The following is a 22,857-nucleotide window of genomic DNA, read 5'->3' as shown; positions in this document are numbered from 1 at the left end:
CTGCACTGACACGCGATGCTCGAGGCGACATGCAGCATACGACAGGAGATTGAGCAACCCTGTTCTTACCCCGGGGAGGAGTGAGCGCCCATCTGCTCCCCCAGTGATGGATGGGGCAAAGGGGTGCTCAGTGCCACGCAGGAGCTGGCTGTCAGGATGCAACCTGCAGGGCAACTTGGAGCTCATTTGGTCTCGCATCTGCTGCTTATTGAATTAATGCTGGATGGTTCCCTGGAACAAGGGCTGTGGGTTTTGATGCCGCGTCACCGGTGCTCAGGTGCTGCAGTGAGGGGCAGGCCACCAAAAGGAAGGAAAGCAAACCATGCAGGAGTCTACGCACCCAGCAGAAAAAAAAAAAGTGGTGGGGTTTTCTCATCCCAAAAGGCTGACAACTGTTGAGGTAAAGATGGGATAAGAAGGAACAAAAAAAATGAGATTGGTGCTATGTTGCTATTATTTATAATATCCCTACAGACTTAATTTCTCCTGTTGCTTTAATCCTCTCCACTTTCAGCCAGCAATCTGTTATATTGGAAGACACTTGAGATGCTTTCAGAGTAGGGAAATTATTATACATAAAATATGTAGCTCGTATCATTAGAACAGACTTTGATTAATTTTGCAGCTGGCAAAATTACCCCTGCCTGAAAAAAGAAATCCATTTACTGCCCGTGTGGAAGTAATTGTGTTAATATCAAAGCTGGTTTTAAAATGAAATGAAGAGGGCTCCACTCCGTGCCTTCCGTGCAAGGAATCAGGGCTGCACGATGAAGGGCTGAGTGCTAATTCCTTGCCAATTCTTTCCTCCACAGAAAGTCTTCAAGACTTTAGCAGGGTTATTTGTGGTATATTTAAGGTACAGTCACATATACAGATAAATTCAAGTAAGCTCCTGCCTCAGCCTCACCTTTGATTTGCATGTTGTTTCTGGGCAAAGACTAATGTTTGTATTTTTGCTCTGTCTTTGTCCAGCACCAAGCACAGCAGAGACCCATGGGCAGGTTCTTTGGGCTCAATAGCTGTCGACAGCAAAGCTACATGGAGAGCCAGAAATACCTATCAGGCTAATTACCTTGTTAATATACAAGAGAAATTTTGAAAGGCACTTGGGCAAAATTAAACGAATAGCTATTATTAATTAAGAACTGTTTGGGGTTCAGGTGCTGTAAAGATCCCAGATGGCCCCAAGTCCACCGCTTCTGGCTGCAGCTGGGGTCTGGATCTCCCTTTTTATTTCTCATGCCGAAAGTTTTCCCTCCCTGCAGCCCGTTTGCTGGAGTGCCCAGACTCCCTCCTCCTCCTCGGCAGGAGGTGGGCAGGTCTAAGCACATTAAATCTACAAACACATCGTGCTCCTTCGTTGCCTCATCGAGAGCCGGCGTTGGCATCGGTGGTCCATCAGCAGCAAAATCTGAGTGAAGGCTGCTGAAAGGGCTGGGGGAAGGGAGAAAGCAGCAGCAGCAGCAACAGCAATGAGCAAACGGAGCAGCCAAAGCGCCCTGTAGCAGAGGGGAGAGGAGAGCCCAGGCAGGCTGAGCATTTCGTGCTTCTTTACGGGAGCTCGCTGCAGCCCTCACGCATCCCTTGCGAGCACGTGTCCATCTGCATCCCGGGGAAGAGCGTCTTTCTAGGAGGGAGAGCTGGAAATCAGGCAGAAGAGAATGGGAAGGATGTAAATCAGCTATTCCTGCCTCCTGGAGAGAGGTGAGAGAGGGAGAGAAAGGAGTTCAGGGGGATGAAGCTGGAGGATCCAGAGACTGGGAGAGGAAAAGTTGCCCTGACGGGAGCCTCTGCGTGCTAGAGCCTGAGCTCTGCTCCACAATGGGATTTCTTGTGGCTAAGGGAAACCTCCTCCTCCTGCTGTGTGCCAGCATCTTCCCCGGTAAGTTTGAGAGGCTTTTCTTCCCCTGCTCTGCTCTTTAGCTCTTTTCTCCCTTAGCCCTCTCTAAGGCATGCTGCAAAGCCCGGTCCCTTTCAGCGAGGAATTTCCCCCGCTCCTGCATCCCCCTGCCCCGTGGTAGCAATTCGCCTAAAAATATTGCTCTGCTGAGCAGTGCTTGGCTTTTATTTTCTGCTCTTTGCCTGAACAGATGGGAAAAGGGTTAAAGCTCAGTGTGGAAGGGGACGGGGGGAGGACTCAGAGGGGCTCAGCCTCTGCTTCTTGCCTGGGCTTTTCTCCCTGGGTGAAGTGTGTTAATGTGTCTCGGGGCGATAGCTGTGGCTGGGGAGAGCGCAGCCAGCTCTCAGCTAATGCTTCCCTTTGTATAATCCAGGGCAGGCTAAAGACTAAGTAGGAGCCATATTCCACGAGGGACGTGGGGAGAGACCCCGCTCCCTCTCCCCTCCGTCCTTGGTGGAGGCTGCGTGTGCACACATCCTGCAGAGGGGCACAGCCCCCTGAAGAAGGGAGGATTTCATTTTTACTAACCAGCAGGCACCACTGACAGCTCCTGTAGTGAACATGCATGGCCAGGGCTGTTCCTTGCAGCATCCAACTTTTAAAGTATTATTGAGGGAAACTGCACTCGTGTGCAATTTGTGCTGTCCCCCTTCCTCTCCCTTCACCCACTGCTTTTGTGAAATACCAGCTATGAAGCTCAGTTTGAAGAGCTGAATTTCAGCCTCTCCTTTATTTTATTTTATTTTTTTTTTTGATGCATTGGATGCCAGTTTTCATGTGTAAATCTGTTCCAAGGTCCCTACCCCCCAGCAGTGTTTGACTGACAAGGCTGCTTTCTCCTTTTTGTCTTACCCTCCACGTATCCCCCCTTTACTGCTTGCAGATTTCACTACCAGAAGCTTAACACAAAGTGGCCAGAAAAACTAAAGCAGCTTCAGGGGAAAATGGCCCGTGTGGTGGTTTTTAAATCATTTTAGTGATGCCCCACAGGATTTGGCCACGGTGGGTGAATGGAGGGAGAAATATATGGCAATGTCTTGGGGAACAGGCAGGCAGGTCCCCAGGGTGGCATCACCCTCCTGTGTATCCCGACTTGGGGACATCCCCAGGGTCCTTGCAGGAGGAGGCTCTGCTCCCTGCTGTGACTGGAGGTGGGCTGGGGGGATCCTGCACCTCACCCTGGGGTGCACAGCAGCTCCCGTGCCTCACCCTGCCCTGCCCGTGCCATCCCCGCAGCCTTCGGCCACGTGGAAACCCGCGCCCACGCGGAGGAGCGTCTCCTGAAGAAACTCTTCTCCGGGTATAACAAGTGGTCCCGCCCCGTCGCCAACATTTCCGACGTGGTCCTGGTTCGCTTTGGCTTGTCCATTGCCCAGCTCATCGATGTTGTAAGTGCAATCCGTTCGTGCAAGGAGCAGACAGGATTAACCAGGTCGGGGCTCAGAGGGGATGCTCCAGGTGCATGTGGGTTTTGCTGGTTCAGGGTCAGGTTGGGAAGCTTGTGCTCTTGACAGAAAAGTTACCACAAAGACAGCTCTGAGAGCTCTGAGACTTCTGAGAGTAGCTGGTCATCAAACTGGATCCTTTGTTCTTCATTGACTGTAGCCAAAATCCCAAATTCCTTACCAAAACCAGTAGGACTGATCACAGCAGAGCAGTGGGGCTGCTGGTGGAAGTGCCAGAGGGTCCTGGCTAAGGAAAAAACAAACAGCTAATATAGAATTTAAGCCATAATTGTTAACACTAATTGACACGAGCTAAGAAGAATTGTATTTTATAATTCTCTGGCAGATAGCTGGCCTGAGGAGCTTTCTGCAAATGCAAGTTCTGAGGGTTGCTAGCTGCTCTGACAGATACTTACAACAATTATTCCTGAATGTTTGCTTAAAGAGAAGTCACACGTGCAAATGGTGTGTGCTGTGTACAAAACAGTGTGGTCTGCACTCTGAGCTGATATGTACTGGAATGGTATTTAAAGGATTAATCTCTTACAGTGTGTTGGGATCAAGTGTCATAAACAGAGGCGATCCCTGCAGGATGAGGGAAGCATGCACACACACACATCCAGCTGTGCACATCTTGCTCCTGAGTGCTTCTCTCAGTCCCTGTCTGGCACAATTCTGTTGGTGCCCTTGCACATCTCTTGCACAGGTGTTGGTCATGCCTTCAGAGGCTCTCTCTGTCACTTTTTACTGTATTCCTGTGGCAGATGAAAAGGTGGTGATAAAGGAAAGTATGATGGAAATGAAGGGCATTGCTGGTGCAGGCTGATCACAGCAGGTGACTCTCTACACTTTGTCTTTTGAGATAAGAGTCGTGAAACTGGAGGAAAAAAAAAACTTTTAGAAGTTCTCTTAAAGAAGATGAGATTACATAGTATCTGCATCTCATCCAGGAATGGCTGAAATAGCCAAGGCAATAAACAGAAATCATAAATCATCCTCAACATCTTTTCCATACTTAGTGCTGCTAGAACCTGTCCATTTCCTCCTGAGCCCTCCTGAGACAGTCAAAGCCTCTTTCTCAATGGTGTGGCATTACGACCTTCATTCTCAATGACTCCCAAAATATTCAGGCTGAATACTGTCATTGGTCCATAGAGCCTTTCAGTGTTGTAGTTTTATGGGAAAAACAGACAGATTTTTACAGGGGAAAGAAGAACTTGAGGCTGCTACACCGCTATGAGAACTAGTCCAAACACAACAGGCAGCCAAGTAATAGAGCGAGTGATGAATGAAAAATGCAGCAAGCCCCTGTCTGCAGAGCTTTAGACCTTAGATGCAGAAGAAATGCAGCTAAGGAGGTGCAGGAGGTGGGAAATCAAGCCACCAGTTGCTGGAGAGCTGCGTGTCCTCGTGCCCAAGACACCAGCTCCCAGCTCTGCAGCACAGAAAGGGCCCTGTGGTCCTCCCCTCCCTTACATCAGCCTGAGGGATCCGGAGCTGTTTGCAGTTGCTAATGTTGAAGTTCAGTTCTCATCTGAATAATTGATAAGGGTGAAGATGAGACATTAGTGACTGTAAAGGCATGAGAGAGGCTTTCCATTATGCAGCTGCAGAATCGCGGAGGGGTGGGATCGATACACCTGCTTCATGGTGCTTTTCCCAGCCTACCGGAGGAGAATTAATCTTCTTAAAATCATGTCAGTGGTTAGAAGGGCAACCAGCAGGCAGGCTTGTGCCAGGGCTGCCGAGAGGAGAGGTCTCATCCCCTCTGATGTTGGGGACAAGTGACACCACCTCAGCACTTTGGCTGTCTGTGCCCCTTCCCAGCAGCGACAGTTCTGGTGCAAACCCCGGTGCAATTGTTAGACCCGGAGTGCAGCTCCCAACAAGAAGAAGTCTGAAAGAGAAATCAGAGCTGTATTCAAATGCCAGCTCCTGCTGACAAGAGCTGGGATGGGAACAAAAATCGATGTGAAACTTGACAGCCCCACATGTCCTCAGCTCACCCCATTGCGCTGGGGGTTTTCTGAGATGAGGTGGTAGGGGATCGAGCATGTGTCTGGGAGCAACCACTGAAAAACACACCTGGGCTCCTCAGATCATGTCCCTGTGGGGCTTTGTGTGCTGTGTTCACCTTGAGGAAAGAGGCCAAGCTGTGCAGCTCCACCATGACTGAACCCTGCAACCCCCTGGAAGAGGAACCCACAGGACCAGAGCCACCCTTCGCTGGGGTCAGGAAGGCAGAGCCCTTGGGTGCAGTCCGGAGGTGGAAAAAAAGGGAATTGCCACAGGGATCAGCACTCAGCCATTAACAGGTAGCACCTATGAGACTGGGATTCCCAGTGCAAGGAACGTGGTGGAGACCCTTGGGCACCTGGCTCACAGTGCTAGGAGAAACAGCAGGGCACGGCAGCCTGCACAAGTGCCAATCCTGATCTCCCACCCAAGGAAGTACCTGTTTTTTTTCCTTCCTTTGTTGGTCACTTGAATGTTTTTTGTATTCCTCCTTCCTCCACATGCTCCTGGTCCCCAACCCCTGGACAAGGGTATCTCCAGTTGGGGTTTGCCCTTGGTGCCACAACCGCGGTGAGGAGGCTCAGTGAGGGGGAGGCACAGCCCCATGAATCTCCCAGCTTTTAGTGTTCAAATTAATCCTGAACTGGCACAAGAGCAAGGTTAATGATGAGCAGCTTGCTTCCAAATGAGCCCTGTCAACTGAGCTGGTCTTGTTGCCAGAACAAAGAGAGAGAAAAGAAACAAACACACAAATAAGCTCTGAGCTCTTTGACTAAACTCTGCCCCACGTAATTCATCCTGGCTATTTACACAGGGTTTGTAACTTGTGTGCAAGGCAAGAAGCAAATAATAATTCTACTATGGTGCTGCCAGCATTGTGTCTGCCTTACGCTATTTAAAAGTGTATATATAGTTCCACCTTCTCCTTGTATTTCTATTTAAAGGTGGGAAAAAGCCTACAAACTGACAGCATGGGTGTACACCAGGCTGTCCAAGGGTTATATGTCAGCAGAGTAGCTCAGTTTTGTTCATAAACTTCAATGCATGGTGCTCTAAGTTCATGTTTTGTAGAAGAAGAAACACCACTGAGCTTCATGTTTCCAGAGCTGTGCTCACTGATAGTGTTACACAGAAATCCTAAGCACTACTTGCCAATGAAACCAAGAATTGTAAGCCATGCACACATGCCTGAAGATAAAAATGCCCAGCATCCTCTTCCGTCAGTGCTCAGGACACAGCCTCTACCTGTCCTCATCATCCTAGGCTGAACCCATCAGCACCCAGGAAAATCCCAGTAAATTCAAGTCAGTCTGCTCGCAAGAATGCTCTGGTGCAGGCTCAGCTGTTCAGTGGTATCAGACAGCTGTGCCCTGTCCCATGTTAAATGACAGAAACATCTGCTCTTTATTTCCAAGATGGAACTTATATGTATTGCAGAGGTGATTTAGAATTACAGAAATGAAGTACAATTAAGAGAAATGTAACGAGTTCCTTGGGACACTTCCCCTGCTCCTGTAACTGATATCTGATCTTGCATTTCAGGATGAGAAGAACCAAATGATGACCACGAACGTGTGGGTGAAGCAGGTGGGTGCACCAAAATATGTGCTTTTCCATGTTCCATTTCAGTTTTTCAATCTGAGCTCACCCAGGTTCGTAACCGCCCTGTTTTTGGCAGGAGTGGCATGACTACAAGCTGCGCTGGGACCCCCAGGAATATGAAAATGTCACATCCATCCGAATTCCCTCGGAGCTCATCTGGAGGCCGGACATTGTCCTCTACAACAAGTGAGTGTGAGCACTGTGGCCAGAAGGCAAACCCATCCTTGCAAATTTTCTTTGTCCATGGCATCAAGGAGCTTCTTCCAATTGTCCCTCCTTATTTAATTCTCTTTGGTCGAGGTCTATGTTGAGTCTCATAATATCTGTCCTACATTCTCACTTTATCTGTCCCAGATGTGCCGTAAATACCATGACTAACATTCATCACAAGGGCTTTGTTCTCCTAATGATGCTTTCTCTAACAGTGAGTTATGTGGGGGATGCCAGGTACTGTTTTCTCTTCACATGTTGGAGAGACAATTAATCTGGATAGGAGCTTTCAGTCCCTTTCAGCTTCATTTCACCAAAGAGCTCTCCCCTCATTCATCACCAGCAACTGGAAAAGCCAATTACCAAGACGGGCTTAAATAAGGCAAATATGCCCAAAAAAATGTCAGACTTTCATGTCTACAAATACAGGTTTCAGGTCAGCCCAATGCAATTCTAGAATTATTCCTAAATAGGTATTTTCTCCTGGTCCCAAATGCTTGAAATCTCTCTCTCGTATGGACACCTTGCAGGGAGCAAGTGGTCATTTTCTTCCTTTCTTTTGCAGCCTGCTGATATTCTTAGAAAGAGTGTCCAAGTGCCAGGACTGATTTCACCTTTGCTTATCACAGCAGAGTTCTCCATCTCCTAGGGTGCAGGATACCCCAGGCTGCCTCCCCGCATGGGCTCCAGCGAAAACACTTGCTGCGAGCATCAAATAAACCAATTTTTGTACGTGGCTAACACTCAGAGAAAAAGCTCAGAACAGAAGCCAGGCTCATTTCTAATAAACAGTTGCCTGGTTCTGATATAAGTTTGCTTTTGTTTCAAATAAATAAATAAATAATAAAAAAAAACAAGCACTGAAGGGGAAATCTGTCTGGGGTATTGCGAGCTTTGGAGACTAGTGAAATTGTTATCTTTCCCGTTAGCTTGCCTCTGATCCTTAGTGGTGTGGTAATTGCAAAACTTTTGGAAATCACTAGAGATTAGACCACTGGAAATTACTAGTTCCTAGTCACTTGGACCTTCCTGTCCTACAGGAACAAATGCGAATATGGTATGAAAATTGCCTCGTGTTGCATCCAAGAAAGGTGTTCACAGTTTTCAATGGATGGAAAAAAAAAAAAAAAAGACAAAAAAAAAAGTCTTTGTCCTTCTCATTTTCTAATTACTGACAACAGTATAGATTAACAAATCTCCTTGTCTGTGGGACCCTCATGGTCCCTACCCCCTTGGCTCAGCATGCTCACTGTGGCTGATGGAACATGGGCCGTGCAAGGGGTGCCCTAGCACTAAAGAACAAAACCTCAGCATCCAGCTGCATCCCTATGGTAGGTAGCAAGTTGATGTAGTGCCCCAGACACCTAAACTGAGGCTACAACTCTCCCTTTATCCATACTTATCATCAATAACCATGCATTCTCCCGATGGTTGTCATGAGTCTATCATACATTTTTAATTGCTTTCTTTATCCATGAATTAAACATGGCTGTAGACGCCAACCACTCGCCAGTCAGTAATGGTTTTCCATTAATTCTGTAGCTCTTTACTGCTATATTTGCCCATGCTCTTTCATATAGTGTCAAATAGGTCTCATGTAGCCTGCTTTCTGCCCTGGATGTACTTTTCTATCTGGCTTCTTACCAAACACATCTGAAGCTGCAGTCATCATCTTAGTTGCACTACTTTAATGACTGGGTTTCAGAGTTTTTAGGGGTTGCAGGGTGAGGGCAAGGCAGGGCAAACGTGGTGCAGGCAAGGCTAAACACGTAGCCTGTGGGGACATCAGGATGAGATTCTTCTGCACGGCGCCTCACCAACTGCTTAACCCCACCATGCTTCTCTTTTTTATGTTTCTCATTTCAGCTAGAGATGTTTCAGGAAGGAAGGTTTTGCAAAGATAGGGAATAGTCATGGGTAATACAGATGAGGCTTTCCTCACATATTTTATGTATTGTTTAGAGGCAATTTAAAGTCATGCAGATAATTCTGTATGACTAACACCAACAGAAATGTCTGCATGGACCTTGGTGGAAGAGAGAGAGTGGCCACATTGGCCTTTTGTACTCTTCAAGCTTTCCAACATGAGTTATTAACTGTTTACCACGTACTCTGGCAGAATTATGATGTTTCTGTTTGGGATGATATCCTTTGGAAAAGAGATTTTCTGGACAGGAGATTACATGAATGCCTCTCCTGTTTCCATGTGGGGGAATATACAGAAATGGAGAAATTTAAATTGATTTGAGATTTACATTGTTAGGGAAATCTAACCCCTTGTTGTGAATTATTCTCATATCTAAGCTCATTATTATCAAAAACTTCCATTTATCCACTCTGGAGGCTCAAATTAAATCAGTAAACTCAGCCGGTTTGGCCTAGAGAGTGTATGTAGTTGTCAACATTCATAAGGAATCTAAAACCAAATTAATATCCTACAGGGAAATTAATATGCTGTTGGGTTTTCAGGCTTGATAAGACAAGTTCCAAGACTCTGTAAATAGTCTCTACTAGATGTGACAAAACATATGTATAACAGAGGAATATGAGTTAATAGTGAAATGACAAAGCCTCTCTTCTTCTCTGCCAAGAAGGCCAGCTGTTCTCTGTCTGAGGCTGTAAAGGCTCTTCAGACGCCACCAAATCATTTACAAATTGATTATCTAATCTTCTGCATCGACTTTGTTTCCCATTTATGAACGGACTTTAAACACACTTCAGTTTTTCTGTGTATGTTTGAAGTAAAAAAATATTTTGGGGGGTCTAACCAGCCCTTGGGGCTGCATTTTGATTTTTCCACTGCTCCGCCATTGTACATCATTGAAACTTCAGAGGAGAAAACCCAGAAACAGGAGGTTTGCAGCCAGTGGTCCAGCTGCTAAAGAGGAATGTAAGAACATGTCCTTGAACCTAACGGGTAGACAGAGAACTTGAAATGTGAGCTTTACTGGCTAACTTTCAAGTAGATACACAGGATAGCATTGTAATGTTTCTTTTCTCAACCCTGGTGATTGTAAAACCTGGGAAAAGGTTATTGGAAACATTCAGACCTCATCATTTACTTTTTCTCAATACTTTCTGGTGTTAGCTGTTCCAAAAAGAAAATCCCTGCCTTAGTCTCCATAGTCACAGAAAAAAAAAAAAAAGAGAGAGAGAGAGACAGGATCATGCATGATATGAATGCAAATAAATATTTCAATAATTAAGAGGAGGAAATATCTTGAGGAACTCACCCAGTGATAATATGGACAAAAAGGATTACAGTACCGGGTTAGAAGTTCATCTGGCAGGCGGCTCTTGAAAATCATGAGAAAGCAAAGAGTTCTTTGAACTACTCTGTAGTGGCTTGTTCTTTTGAAATGTACTATGATGTTTGCAACTAGTGAGGCTTATGGAGTAACACTGGCTTCCTGACTCATCTCAAAGCTGTTTGAAAGAAAAATGCCAAAAAGTGCCCTAGACTAACCTTACAAATGTTGGAAACATTCTTGATATTTTTCTTCATTTGTGTGCATGCTTGCCCAGATCTTGTCATTTTGCACCAGATTGTACTTATTATAGGCCCATAATTGCTGCTTCACACTTAAGCTTTCCTGATTCTCCTGGGAATTTGAAATATTTTTAGAGAGGAATTATCTCTGTAGATGTCTTTGAGATTTGCCACCAAGCTCTTTCCTGTAATACAGGAACTGATAGAAATCTCCGAGAGGAGCCTCTCTCATGGGCTGTTGCTGATTTAGCATCTAAGGCTTTCTTCTGTCATAACGTTCAGGATGGAGCCAGAGTTTTACCTCCAAAATGCTGATAAGGATGCTTGGCAAAGGGAATATTGGAAGCGAAAGCACATCTTACAGCCTTCTGAGAAACTTGAACCTGTTTCATCAGTGTAGCACAACCACTTCTGGGACAGATGCTTATTTACTGAGGAATTATTGAAATTTCTGTTACCAATGATTTCTCAACACCTGAGGCAAGCAAATGTTGGGATGAGACCTGCAGAAGTTGGCATCGGTGCACAGACACCTCCGTCTATACACCCAAGACCTGCATTGACACATCTGCTTTGTATTTAGGGTGCCAAGAGCCTGGATATGTTCAAAATCCAACAGGACAAGGTCCTGAGCACCCTCTTGTAGCTGACACTGCTTTGATGAAGGAATTTGATCTTCTTCAGAGGCTCTTATCAACCTGTGAGTTCAGAGCAATCATTTTGCTAGTGAAAAATAATTGCTGAACATTCAAAAATTCTTTCATTTGCCTTTGGAGCATTTTAATCTGAACCTTACAGATGCATCTGCTTAATATCTACAAAAAGGGTGCAGAGTTGATATTTTAATGGGGTCTTGAAACCCCTTTTTTTCTCGGTTACTGTTGTTGGATGAAAAATGCTTTAAATGAGGACATTCTAGCTATAGCCATACATGGATATAGCTAATTTTCAAGCTTTTAAAGCTCTGTTTGGATTTAAATTGTATCATCAGAAATTAAAATAAATGTGTGCCTCATTTACATGCATTCTGAAAACATTTAATTTCGTGAGACGATGTTTCTCCCAAATGCAGGGAAAATAGAAACTGGCAAAAAAATCTCCATCAGCAGAGCTTTTTAATGAAATGCGGTTGATGGCTGCCAGTAAAACAAAACCATCCTTGAACCCTTAGAAACTCAGAAGATTTTAAAAGAGCAGCCTTTATTCCAGAAATGAGGAATCAAAGGCTGCAGAACACAGCAGCACCATTTCCATCAGAAAAGGAACAAGCAACTCTCTTCTCTGTATTGGTGTGTGCTGTTGTATTTGACACGAAAATTCAAGAGCTCCAGCACTTTATTACTGACAGATTTTTTTCAAGCTGTCAGGTCAGGGTAAATGGGAGAGCCTGACTATCTTAATTCTCAAGTTCTTGTTGTGATGTGTACCTTGCGCTCGCTCCTGCTTCCAAATGGCTTTTCATGACAACAGTCACAACACAGTGGTGTAGACTAAAGGAGGAAAATGTGCTACCTCTATAAAGGATTGACTGGAGATTTTCCCTGCAGATCTCCCACCTACCTGTCTAAGGAATCACTCACGTTATGCAGTGAAAGTCGGCACAGCTTGGCCAAGAACGGTGCAGCAAAGCTTTCCACAAGAAAAGAGGGTTTCCCCCACCTCATAAGTGCAGATTTCATTTACAGATAGTTTTCTCAGCTTGATACCTTGGAGTGATTGAGGAAAGGCTTTGGGAGACTGTCAACAGATGGGTGACCTTGTTTGCTCCTTCTCTCACATCAAGGTAAGCAGAATGAGAAGCCTGCGTCGGCAGCACGCCAGCAGGCACAGCTCCCGACTCAGTAAGCATATGTTTGAAGGTCCAGCGTGGGTGGCAAGTCTGGGAAAATAGGCAAATATATATATATATATATATAAACACAAGGGGTTAAGACAACTGCTAACACCACCTTTGCACAATATAGCTGGCTTGGATACCCTCTATCCACAGCAGCTTCTTAAAAATTGCTCAGGTATCTCTATACTGAACTGCAGTGAGAAGTCCAAACATCCCCATTAAAACCCATCTGAGGTCAGGAATTCACAGCCTTGTTAGGTGGCTCAGAAAAAAGCAGGAGGACTCCAGGGCATTTCATGGCCCTTCAGGGTCATTAGCTGACTCCCAGTTGCAAGGCTCTAGGGTTCATTCCCACCATGGCACTGCAGGCAAAATCCAGCATGGACAGCAGGACCATGGTTGTCTACAACAGTGTGTGAGCTGAGGACCCAGGGTTGTTGGGCAGACAATGAAAAAAAAAAGTCTTCTTTATCGAAGAAGCAGCTCTGGTGCTGAAATAATTGGCATACAAGCTCTGCAGCATCCCTCTGGTCACAGCTATGCCGACTGAAGAGAGGCGTGTGGGTAGGCAGGGGAAGATGGCAAAATTGCCAGACAAGACATTTGTGGGAATGAAACAAGATGTCTGTGCAAACCAGCTACACGATACCTATGGGAATTGTTATCGTTCCTGGGTGCGCTTTTAGCAAGAGGTTCATGCCCTTTTCCGACAGCCTTAAAAAGGATAAAGAGGGACCCGTGTTGTTTACCCAGCCACTTACATACTGTGCTACCTGAGAAAGAAATCATGGTGAATGTTCATTATCCCTTTGCTGTAATATAAGTCCAATTATAAACATATTGTTCCATTAATGAACAATTTAATCATGCCTCTGAGATCTCATTAAATGCTGAATTGGATTCCAAATTCCTATTGAGATTTAGAAAGAAAACCACCAAGAACAGCAAATGCTGGAGTGTCTCTTGCTGTGCATGTTTCGTGTCTCAATCTGGCTTTACAGGGCAGGCAAAACCCAGGAGGAAACTAGATGGTTTTCAGCCAGAGAAAGCAGTCCACGAGTGTAAATTAGATATGAAAAAGAAGAGTCAAGAAAGGAGTTAGGTGCATGGTACAACATATAGAACAAAAGATAATGGTGGTTTTGCCTTGACACCTTTGGGACAGCAGTCTGGGTTTGTACATATTTATAGCTCTTCTGTCAAAAAAAAAATAAAATGTTAAAGCTTTAGAAAATGTTCAGTCTGAAGGTCAAAAAGCACTGGGTTCTTTTCTATTCTTTTGTTTTTCTAAAACTTGCAGCAAAAAGCAAACATTTTCTATTATAGCAGCAAGACTTGAGTTAAAAAACCTGGTTCACCATCACACAATTATTCTGGGTTTATTTTTCCATGAATTCAAGCAAACTGGAAAATTGTTTCCAGAAACAATTATCTGGGCTGTGATCCTAGGGATCAGGGGCATTTCCATCCCTGCCTGGATATTGTGTCAGACAGCTCGCTGAGGGCCAGATCCTGCCAATCTTTCCCCAAATGATACAGGCTGTCCCTGAGGTCCCAGCACCAGCACCAGGCCTTAGAGTTCCTTACTCTCCCTCTTTTCTGTCTCTGAAGTTTTCTGATATAAAATCTTCCTTTGTTATCCATGCGTCTGATACCAGCACACAGTTCTCAGTTGAGAGTCCCTGTAAAAAAACACTGAAAATGGCAGCTCTCTCAATGACTGGGAAATAAGAGATTAACTGCTATTATTCCTATTGATACAGCTTTCTTACTGTTTTCCATGTAAGAGGCTGAATGATTACCCAACACTCTCATTTATAGTGTCTGTCACAATTAATTCTACCCAGCTCACAGCCACACCGCCTGGTTCCTCCCACCTCCAAAGCAAAGGAAACTCAGTCCTCTCCAGGACATTTATGGGAGACCTTCGAGGAAAACTTTTGTGCATTTACCTTCAGCGCATGGTTTATGCAAGGCAAGGCCTGACATCTGTATGCAAATCCAGTGCTTGCATAAGCCAACAGAGTTCAAAAAGCACTGGGTAGGGTGGACGGATCCAGTGTTAGGGCATGATGTACGTCTTGCCCTAATGACCTAATATCTCCCATGAGTGCAGTTTTGGAAGCCAAGCACTAAATATCCTATTTCTTTAGAACTGAAAAGTCCCAGACAACTGTAGTCTCTTTTTTTCTTCTCTCTCTCCTCAGTGCTGATGGTGACTTTGCAGTCACCCACCTGACCAAGGCTCACCTCTTCTATGATGGGAGAATTAAATGGATGCCACCTGCTATCTATAAAAGCTCCTGCAGCATCGATGTTACCTTCTTCCCCTTTGACCAGCAGAACTGTACCATGAAATTTGGCTCCTGGACGTATGACAAAGCCAAGATAGACTTGGTGAGCATGCATAGCCATGTGGACCAGCTGGACTACTGGGAGAGTGGGGAATGGGTCATCATTAATGCTGTGGGCAATTACAACAGCAAGAAATATGAATGCTGCACAGAGATCTACCCCGATATAACTTACTCCTTCATTATCCGGAGGCTGCCACTCTTCTACACAATCAACCTGATCATCCCCTGCCTGCTTATCTCCTGCCTGACTGTCCTGGTCTTCTACCTGCCCTCTGAGTGTGGAGAAAAGATAACTTTGTGCATCTCCGTGCTGCTGTCCCTCACTGTGTTCCTGCTGCTCATCACGGAGATCATCCCTTCTACCTCCTTGGTCATCCCCCTGATTGGGGAGTACCTGCTCTTCACCATGATCTTTGTCACCTTGTCCATTATCATCACCGTCTTTGTGCTCAACGTGCACCATCGCTCCCCGCGCACCCACACGATGCCTGACTGGGTGAGGAGGATCTTCCTCGACATAGTCCCACGTCTCCTCTTCATGAAACGTCCCTCCACGGTGAAGGACAATTGCAAGAAGCTCATTGAATCTATGCACAAAATAACCAACTCACCGAGACTTTGGTCCGAGACCGACCTGGAGCCCAACTTCACTACCTCATCTTCCCCCAGCCCCCAGAGCAACGAGCCATCGCCCACATCTTCCTTCTGTGCCCACCTCGAGGAGCCAGCCAAACCCCAGCCTGTCTGCAAATCTCCTTCTGGGCAGTACTCCGTGCTGCACCCAGAGCCCGTACAGGTGACCTGCTCCTCTCCACAACCCTCACGCCACCTCCTGAGCGACACCCAGACCGCGTCCATCTCCAAAGGCAGGTCGCTGAGTGTTCAGCAGATGTACAGCCCCAACAAGGCAGAGGAAGGGAGCATCCGCTGTCGGTCCCGAAGCATCCAGTACTGTTACCTGCAGGAGGACTCTTCCCAGACCAATGGCCAGTCCAGTGCCTCGCCAGCATCCCAGCGCTGCCACCTAAACGAGGAGCAGCCCCAGCACAAGCCCCACCAGTGCAAATGCAAGTGCAAAAAGAGTGAGGCGGCTGGCACGCCGGCTCAAGGAAGCAAGACTCACAGCAACAAAGGAGAACATCTCGTCTTGATGTCCCCAGCCCTGAAGCTGGCAGTGGAAGGGGTTCACTACATTGCAGACCACCTGCGAGCAGAAGATGCAGATTTCTCAGTGAGTATGCTCTCCTTGGGTAAGCCAAAAATCATCTGCTAAGGAAGCCCCTCTAAACACGAGGGCTATCAAAGTATACTCAACAAGTACAATCATCATGGTCCCTGGACACACCAGCGCTATAGATATGAACAGAGAGCTTCTCCTTGGGGTCTTGGCAGGCATGTGGGCCAAGCCATGCTCTGGGCTGCTCTAGAGCAATAAGGATCTCCAGCAGTAAAGAGGAGTAAAGTTGTTGTCAAGTAGGACCAGTTGTAAAAGAGAATAGTAATCCTCTCCCCAACCCTTCTTCTTTTCTGGGCTGTGTAGGAGGGGATTTAATTTGTTTTCTTTTTTAAGGGATCAAATGTAGCTAGAAAAAAAAATAAATCCTTTGGTACTCTAAAGCCTGAACCATTTTAAAACACCTCTAATTGCAGCCAAGGATGTGATTTTAATTGAGGCCAGAGGGCACCTTGCCGAATTGGGCTCCATGCAGCAATTCTTCTACAGGGAACAGCCAGAGGAGGTGCCAGCGTAATTTGTTGTTGTCCCATTCCTGAGAACAGTATCAGTGAGTGCACTTTGGTGTTGGTTATGACAGCATTACCCTAGCATCCCTGCCTTGGTAGTTCAGCAGTTCACAGCCCTGCTCTGTGCACAGGGGGTCACATCACAGCTCTGAATTATGCTTTCAGGTTTATTTTGCAGATAAAAGCCAAAAAACAAATAATGAGGTAGAGAGGAAACAGAATCCTCCCTGGAAGCCAGCTGTGCATGCTGATCTTTCCTGAGCTGGTCGGACTCTGACCTGTGCCTCCACCAAGTGGGAGATGTCTCCTGCAGGATGCTGAGTGCTGCTGACCCTGGTGAGAGGTCAGGGAACTCAGGACCTCACTGGAGCAGCCCCTTCACATTGCACTGCATAAAAACCCATACCCACAGCTACTACCTGGGAGCAGAAAGCCCTTCATCAATAGGCAGCAGCTAAGATGGAGAGAGAGAACAGAAAAGCAGTGATCTGATGGGAATGTAGCAGGCTTCCTCATAGCTAAGCCTCTGACAGACAGAGAATTCACACTCGGTTTTCTGTTCAGCATCAATTGCAGTTACTGAGCCTGGGAAAGCAAATTCCCAAAATAGGCTGAGGCTGTGGGAAGCGCGTAGTAGCGTGGGGATGATGCAGGGTATGTTTAGCTCTGCATGCTGCCTTTCCTCATTAGTGGACCTCCATGGAGCAGTTAGCTCTGTCTGGAGGAAGGTGGGTGGGCAGATGGGCAGACAAACTTCACACTTACTCTCAGGGGGTAGATACGGCTACAAATAGAAGTAGAGGCTGAAAGAATTTATTTTAACGGAGACGGTGATGCACATACAAATGCCACATCCTATTACACCTCATAGCTCTGCCCCTACAATAGTATGGATACAGCATGCGAGCTAATTATGGTCATAATACTGAGGGAAGCCACAAGGTTTTTCCTAAAGAAGGCATTATCTGGGTTTCTGAGAGGTATCAGGCAGCAGCAGTACCCTTTCAGCTGTTCTTACAGTTCGGTTGTCTCCAGATTTACAGTCGAAGCAAGTCACAGTGCTTTTACGCAAGACTTCCTGGGCTTGAAGCGTGTCTTTATATTTGCATTTTTCACAGCACTGAGCACTTAGCAGCAGCAACAAAGGATTAAGTGCTGCTGTCCATTTCTGTGCTCCTTGGTGCCACAGTTTGAGAGGCCTCTGCTCTTTAATGTATTTCGCTCCACAGCATCCCTTTGAGGAAGCGGCTGTTTACCCCTCGTTTTGAGGAGTGACAGCCAAACCACAGGGAGGAGATGACCTGTTCAAGGTCGCAGAAGAAAATTTGTGGCAGAGAAGGGCTGTGAATCCCCTCCGTCATCACTTGACAGCCCGGCTCCCTTTTGTGGGCTAAAATATTCTGCAAGCACATTAGGACTGTGGGAATTAAACTCTGCTCTCTCCGCCTGGTAATAATAACAAGTAAACCCATGGAAGTCAATTGATTTTAACTCACATATTTCCCCGTGGTGCAAATGAAAGAATAATACATCAACAATACTTCTCCTTTTGATTGATTCTCTTTCTGCTAAGCTTGTTGATATCAACAAGAACCAGGTCGATGAATATCGTGTGTTCTTTCCTTTTAATCCATCATTGCAACTTTCTTCAAAATGAAAACGGCCTCCAGAGTCTTACACCTTCTACTACTCTTGCCTCTTGAACTGAGGCAATTAACCTGAGGAGAAAGCTATTAGACATGAAAAGCAGAAAAAAAGGGGCAATTCTGTAGGCTCTAAGCAGACCTTCTGCCAGGGCAGCCTGTGAGCAAAGGCACCACGAGCACCACCAGCAGGGAGTGGGGAAGGGTCACCCCGGCATGGTTGACATCCCAAGCTCCCTGCCACAGCTTTCTGTTCTTTCCTAGCAAATGTGGTCTGCATGATAGGCAGAGGTTGGGTTTTCAGATCTGGGAGAATAATTGTGGCCCTGACTTTTTCCTTTTCTGGAGGAAATATGCTCTCATGGAATTGAAAATTACTGTAGGGAGCGGAGCTGATCTAATAAAATAAGAATTTACTGAGGGAAAAAAAAAAAAGATTCAAAAATTTGCTATCATCTTAAAATCAAATTGTGGCATTTCTAGCAGGGACAGAGGTCTCCAAGAAACCCCTCGGCAGACACCTCTCATGCAGCTGCAGCCCTGAGACCCAGCTCGCTGCTCCTTGTGTGATATTTTTGGAGACAAGTACCTTCGCAGAATGGGAACAGAGCTTCTTTTAAACTTTCTCTTTTCTAAAGCACCATTGCCACAGGGGCAGTGTTTCTAAATTAAAAGTAAATAGCTCGTTTAATTAAGTGCTTCAGCAAAGAGAAAATGGGAAATGCAAGAGGCAGTTGTTTGTTACAAAAAGGTATCTGCAAACAGCACAAGCACAACAGCTTGCTGGGGGAAATGCAAGATGGAATTGTCCTAGCATATGATAGAAATGCCATTAGAAATTAATTGCAGGCTGAGAAGCAAAACAAGTTGCATGTCACACACAAGCCAAAATAAGCAGACACCGTCTGGAAAGCCTCATTGTCCTCGTGGCTGCGTGCGTCTCAGGGCTACTCTAATAAGAAATCTTTGAAGACAGCTTAAAAAATAAAATAGGAGATAAAATAGCTGAGGGGGAGGGAACACAGGATAATCTCACCGGTTTATTTTTAACAAAGTACAATAAAACCCCTTGGGACCGCTTTAATCTGTGTTAGAGGCTCTGGCTCCTGAGGATCAGATGTCATTTGGGGGTCCCCAAAGCACCTCAACCCTTCACTCATACTCCAGGACCCAGGGCCTTATCCCACTGCTTGGACCTGTAGGGGGCTGGACCAAGAAAGAGCCACAAATTCCCTGAACTTGCAGAAATTTGGGAGTGGAGAAGTCAGCTGGTTCCTGCCCCTGATCCTTTCCCAAAAACAGTTTTGAGTGAGCCTCTTAAAAACTAATCAGAGCACAGCTCAGGAGCTGGGACGGCAGATGCTGGCAGCTGCAGAGATGCTGCCAGAGAGGCCTCGGCGGATCCAGCTCCACGTGGGATGCTGGAGAGTTTGTCACAGGGAAATGCTACAGAGCTGTCAGAACACAAAACAAAACCCAGACCGTTTGCTTGCCTCCCATAAATAGCATGTCTCTGTGTCCTGAGCCAAGGAGCTAGAGCAATACCGTAATCCTTAAAGGGAGTTCACAAGGCAAGTAATGAGGGAGCAGTTACAGAGCTCGCTGTTGGCATTGCTTCAGCTGAGTGCTGTCACTGTTGAGGTGCAGAGTCCTTTGCAAATACACTGGATGATTCACGACCAGTTTATGAAGGGTTCAGCAAGCCAAAACGAGGAAAATTCACATACCTTATCTGCAAAGAATACTTTTCTTAGCACAACAAATCATCATGTTTGTCCCAGAAGCCAGGGCTGCGTATTCTCTCCCTCTGACCCATTGTGATTCCTCTGTACCACCCACAAGGCGTAAGATAAACTTTAGTGGTGCATCTGTGACTGATGAAGAAAGGAAAGACTCGAGGTGAGTTTACAGAGGCTGTGGTGTGCTCAGAGCTTGCTTGTTTGGTGCTGGCAGATCATAATATTTTAGGACTGAAGTTGCCACTATACCTGTGAAAATATAATCTCCTGCAAATGGCTATTTCAGTGACATTTGGACTGCTTCCTTTACTAAAATGATTATTCAGCATTATCAGCAAGTCCTTAACATATATATATATATAAATATGTATGTATGTATGTATATATATATATATATAAAGTTTCTTACCAAAAAAAAAAAAAAAGAAAAAGAAAAAAAAGTTTAAGGTTACTCACTTATTAACTGGGTTTAAAACAAACTTTGAGAATGAAAAGGCCCGCACCATTAGCATTATATTATTATTGATCTGCATTTTTCATGAGTGCTACAGCCCAATACACGCAGCAGCTTTGGGCACAGCTATGCTCTGTTTGCTCAGACAGGTGGGTTCAGTAAAGCATCCCCAGCTGAGCACATTAGAGAGAGGCTTTGCCCTCTCCTTCTCTTTACCACCACACTCCTGATTTTCTGCAGCAACGACCACTGAAGAGGTTTGAGCTAGCTCCCGCTGAGCTGTTTTCCCTAAGGAGCAAGGCAGCCTGCCAAACTTCAGCCCAGAGCTCAAGGCGACATCAGGGCTATTAATCACCGAGTGGTACATTGTAGGGAATTATAATGGCTACAGCCGTATCAAATAAAGTTTCACCATCTAATCAGTCCTCTTCCTGGGAAAGAAATTAATAACAGCAATGGCATAAAAGAAGTTTTCATATGTATGTGGTTTCTTACTTGATGAAATATCCATTTACAACAGGTCTTGCCTGCTGGTATTAATAAGTACTAGATTTCCCCAGGGAGGAATTGCTGGAAAATCCTCCCACAGCAAGACAAAAGTGGAGAAAAAGAAGGATGAGGAAAACTGCTTCTTTTATTTGCTGGTTCATTTTCACTGCTTACTCAGCCAAATCTGTAAATCCCTTCACAGAATGAATTTGGCTTCATTAATCTGTAAGCAAATCTGTTTACTAGCACGAAGAAACGAGCAATTCCTTTTCCTCCCTCAGCTTGAATCTCAGCCTCATTTACACACCCAGTTACAGCTGTTGCTCATGGAAAATGGGATCGTGAGTGTGCAGACAAGCTGAATTATCCACAGGCATACGTCATCCCTGGGGAGCTCTGCAGAGGGTTTGCAATCGCACGAGCACACCCACGCAGCCTGGGAATGTCTCCCACGCAGGCAATAAAGCAAACCTTTGCCATTGTACATGGCCATTGTATGTAAGCGAGACCCTTCCCTCCTATCTCAGGACTTAAATTAAAATATTGCCTTCAGGAATAAAGCACTATTCATCTATTAATGCTATTAATCTCAATTAAGCCTCAATAATTGGCCTTTCATCTCTGTCTTGCCAGGTGAAGGAAGACTGGAAGTACGTTGCCATGGTCATTGACAGGATCTTCCTCTGGATGTTCATCATTGTGTGTTTGCTGGGAACTGTCGGGCTCTTCCTCCCGCCGTGGCTGGCAGGAATGATCTAAGCACGGCCACACAAAGAAGAAAATCTATCCTGCCCTGTGGATTTTCGTTCACCTGGAAGGAGATGAGCAGAGAAATGGAGCCAGCCCTTTGAATAATTTACTGCGTGTCTGCGCATGAGTTGTTCCAGAGCACTCTGGGAACACTTTCCAAGGTCACATCGTTTTGCCGAGCCATTTTCATCTCCTCCATCTAATTTAGGGGAAAAGTTCTCATTAAAGATTGTACATAGCATGGTGGTATTCATTGGCATATACTCAGCACTGTAAGCCCACGAGCTTGCTCCCTAAAGCAGCACCAACAGAGGCTTCGTGTACCCAAAGCAGCCCCTGGCAGATCAGCTCCGCTCGTCTTCAGAGCTCTCCGCGTGCCCTGCCTCGTAGCCTTGCCCCGTCCAGCTGAATGGTTCAGGACCGCGTGTCCCTGTACGAGTCCTTTGATAAATAAAGCTCCAAATTCGGGATCCCTGTGCAGGGTGTGTGCTGTGCGTTCAGGGGTCAGCTGGCACAGGTGGACGGTGCTTTCATGGGAAATTTCTTGGATCCCAGTTCTGGGTGCTGCTGAACAGCTGGGAATCACCCTAGGCTGTGAAATCCTTACTGTGGGTAGGGAAAGTGGTTGGTGTTACACAAGAGATGGGGAAGGCACAGCAGAAATCCAGGACAGTGTGTTAGTGTAACAAAAACTGGGCTGTTCCTTGTGCAAACCTGAACAGGACAGGCATCAACACTAGGGAATTCAGAATGGCACTTCACAGAAATTACAGAAATTTGGGCTTTAAAATCAGTTAGTCAGTCCAAATGTCTCATTGACTGATCAGATTTTAACCAGCCAGTTAAATAAAACAGCATAAGGAAGCCAGCAGGCATGGGCTGACTGCTGCTAACAGAGTGGCACTATTCCACCCTGCTGCTGACCTCTCCTAGCAGCTGCTTATTCCAGATTAATTTTATTTATTCATTTATTAATTATATTTATAATTATATTTATTATTAATTTATTTAATTTATTTATTATATATAAGCCCAGTGCAGCAGACCCTCTGCAGGTCCTGGTATAAGTCAGAGCCTGGGTTGGGGGGGGCTCATGGCACCCCAGTGTGGGAGGGTGTGACACGAGGCTTGCTCACGCTCAGAGAGCTGTGCTGGCTTGGGACAGAAGCACTGGAATGGGGA

The 22,857-nt window shown here is 45.8% G+C and overlaps 1 protein-coding gene across 1 annotated transcript; it reads left to right on the top strand.

Annotated features, from left to right (window-relative positions):
- Positions 1–1,540: 1,540 nt before the first annotated feature.
- Positions 1,541–21,914, top strand: CHRNA4 (cholinergic receptor nicotinic alpha 4 subunit). The gene is made up of 6 exons (XM_027473311.3): positions 1,541–1,882; positions 3,137–3,288; positions 6,904–6,948; positions 7,040–7,149; positions 14,708–16,088; positions 21,559–21,914. Exons 1-6 carry the CDS (start codon positions 1,822–1,824, stop codon positions 21,682–21,684), a joined length of 1,875 nt encoding a protein of 624 aa, XP_027329112.3. The 5' UTR covers positions 1,541–1,821; the 3' UTR covers positions 21,685–21,914.
- The last annotated feature ends 943 nt before the right edge of the window (positions 21,915–22,857 follow it).

Source organism: Anas platyrhynchos, chromosome 21 (assembly GCF_047663525.1).
Source record: "Anas platyrhynchos isolate ZD024472 breed Pekin duck chromosome 21, IASCAAS_PekinDuck_T2T, whole genome shotgun sequence".
NCBI lineage: Eukaryota > Metazoa > Chordata > Aves > Anseriformes > Anatidae > Anas > Anas platyrhynchos.
The sequence above is the reverse complement of the archived record's forward strand: the minus strand, read 5'-3'. Positions and strand labels throughout refer to the sequence as shown.

Coding starts and splice junctions, on each gene's coding strand:
- CHRNA4 (XM_027473311.3), top strand. CDS start 1,822: ATGGGATTTCTTGTGGCTAAGGGAAACCTCCTCCTCCTGCTGTGTGCC. Junction 1,883..3,136: donor GTGTGCCAGCATCTTCCCCG/GTAAGTTTGAGA, acceptor CCATCCCCGCAG/CCTTCGGCCACGTGGAAACC. Junction 16,089..21,558: donor CAGAAGATGCAGATTTCTCA/GTGAGTATGCTC, acceptor CTGTCTTGCCAG/GTGAAGGAAGACTGGAAGTA.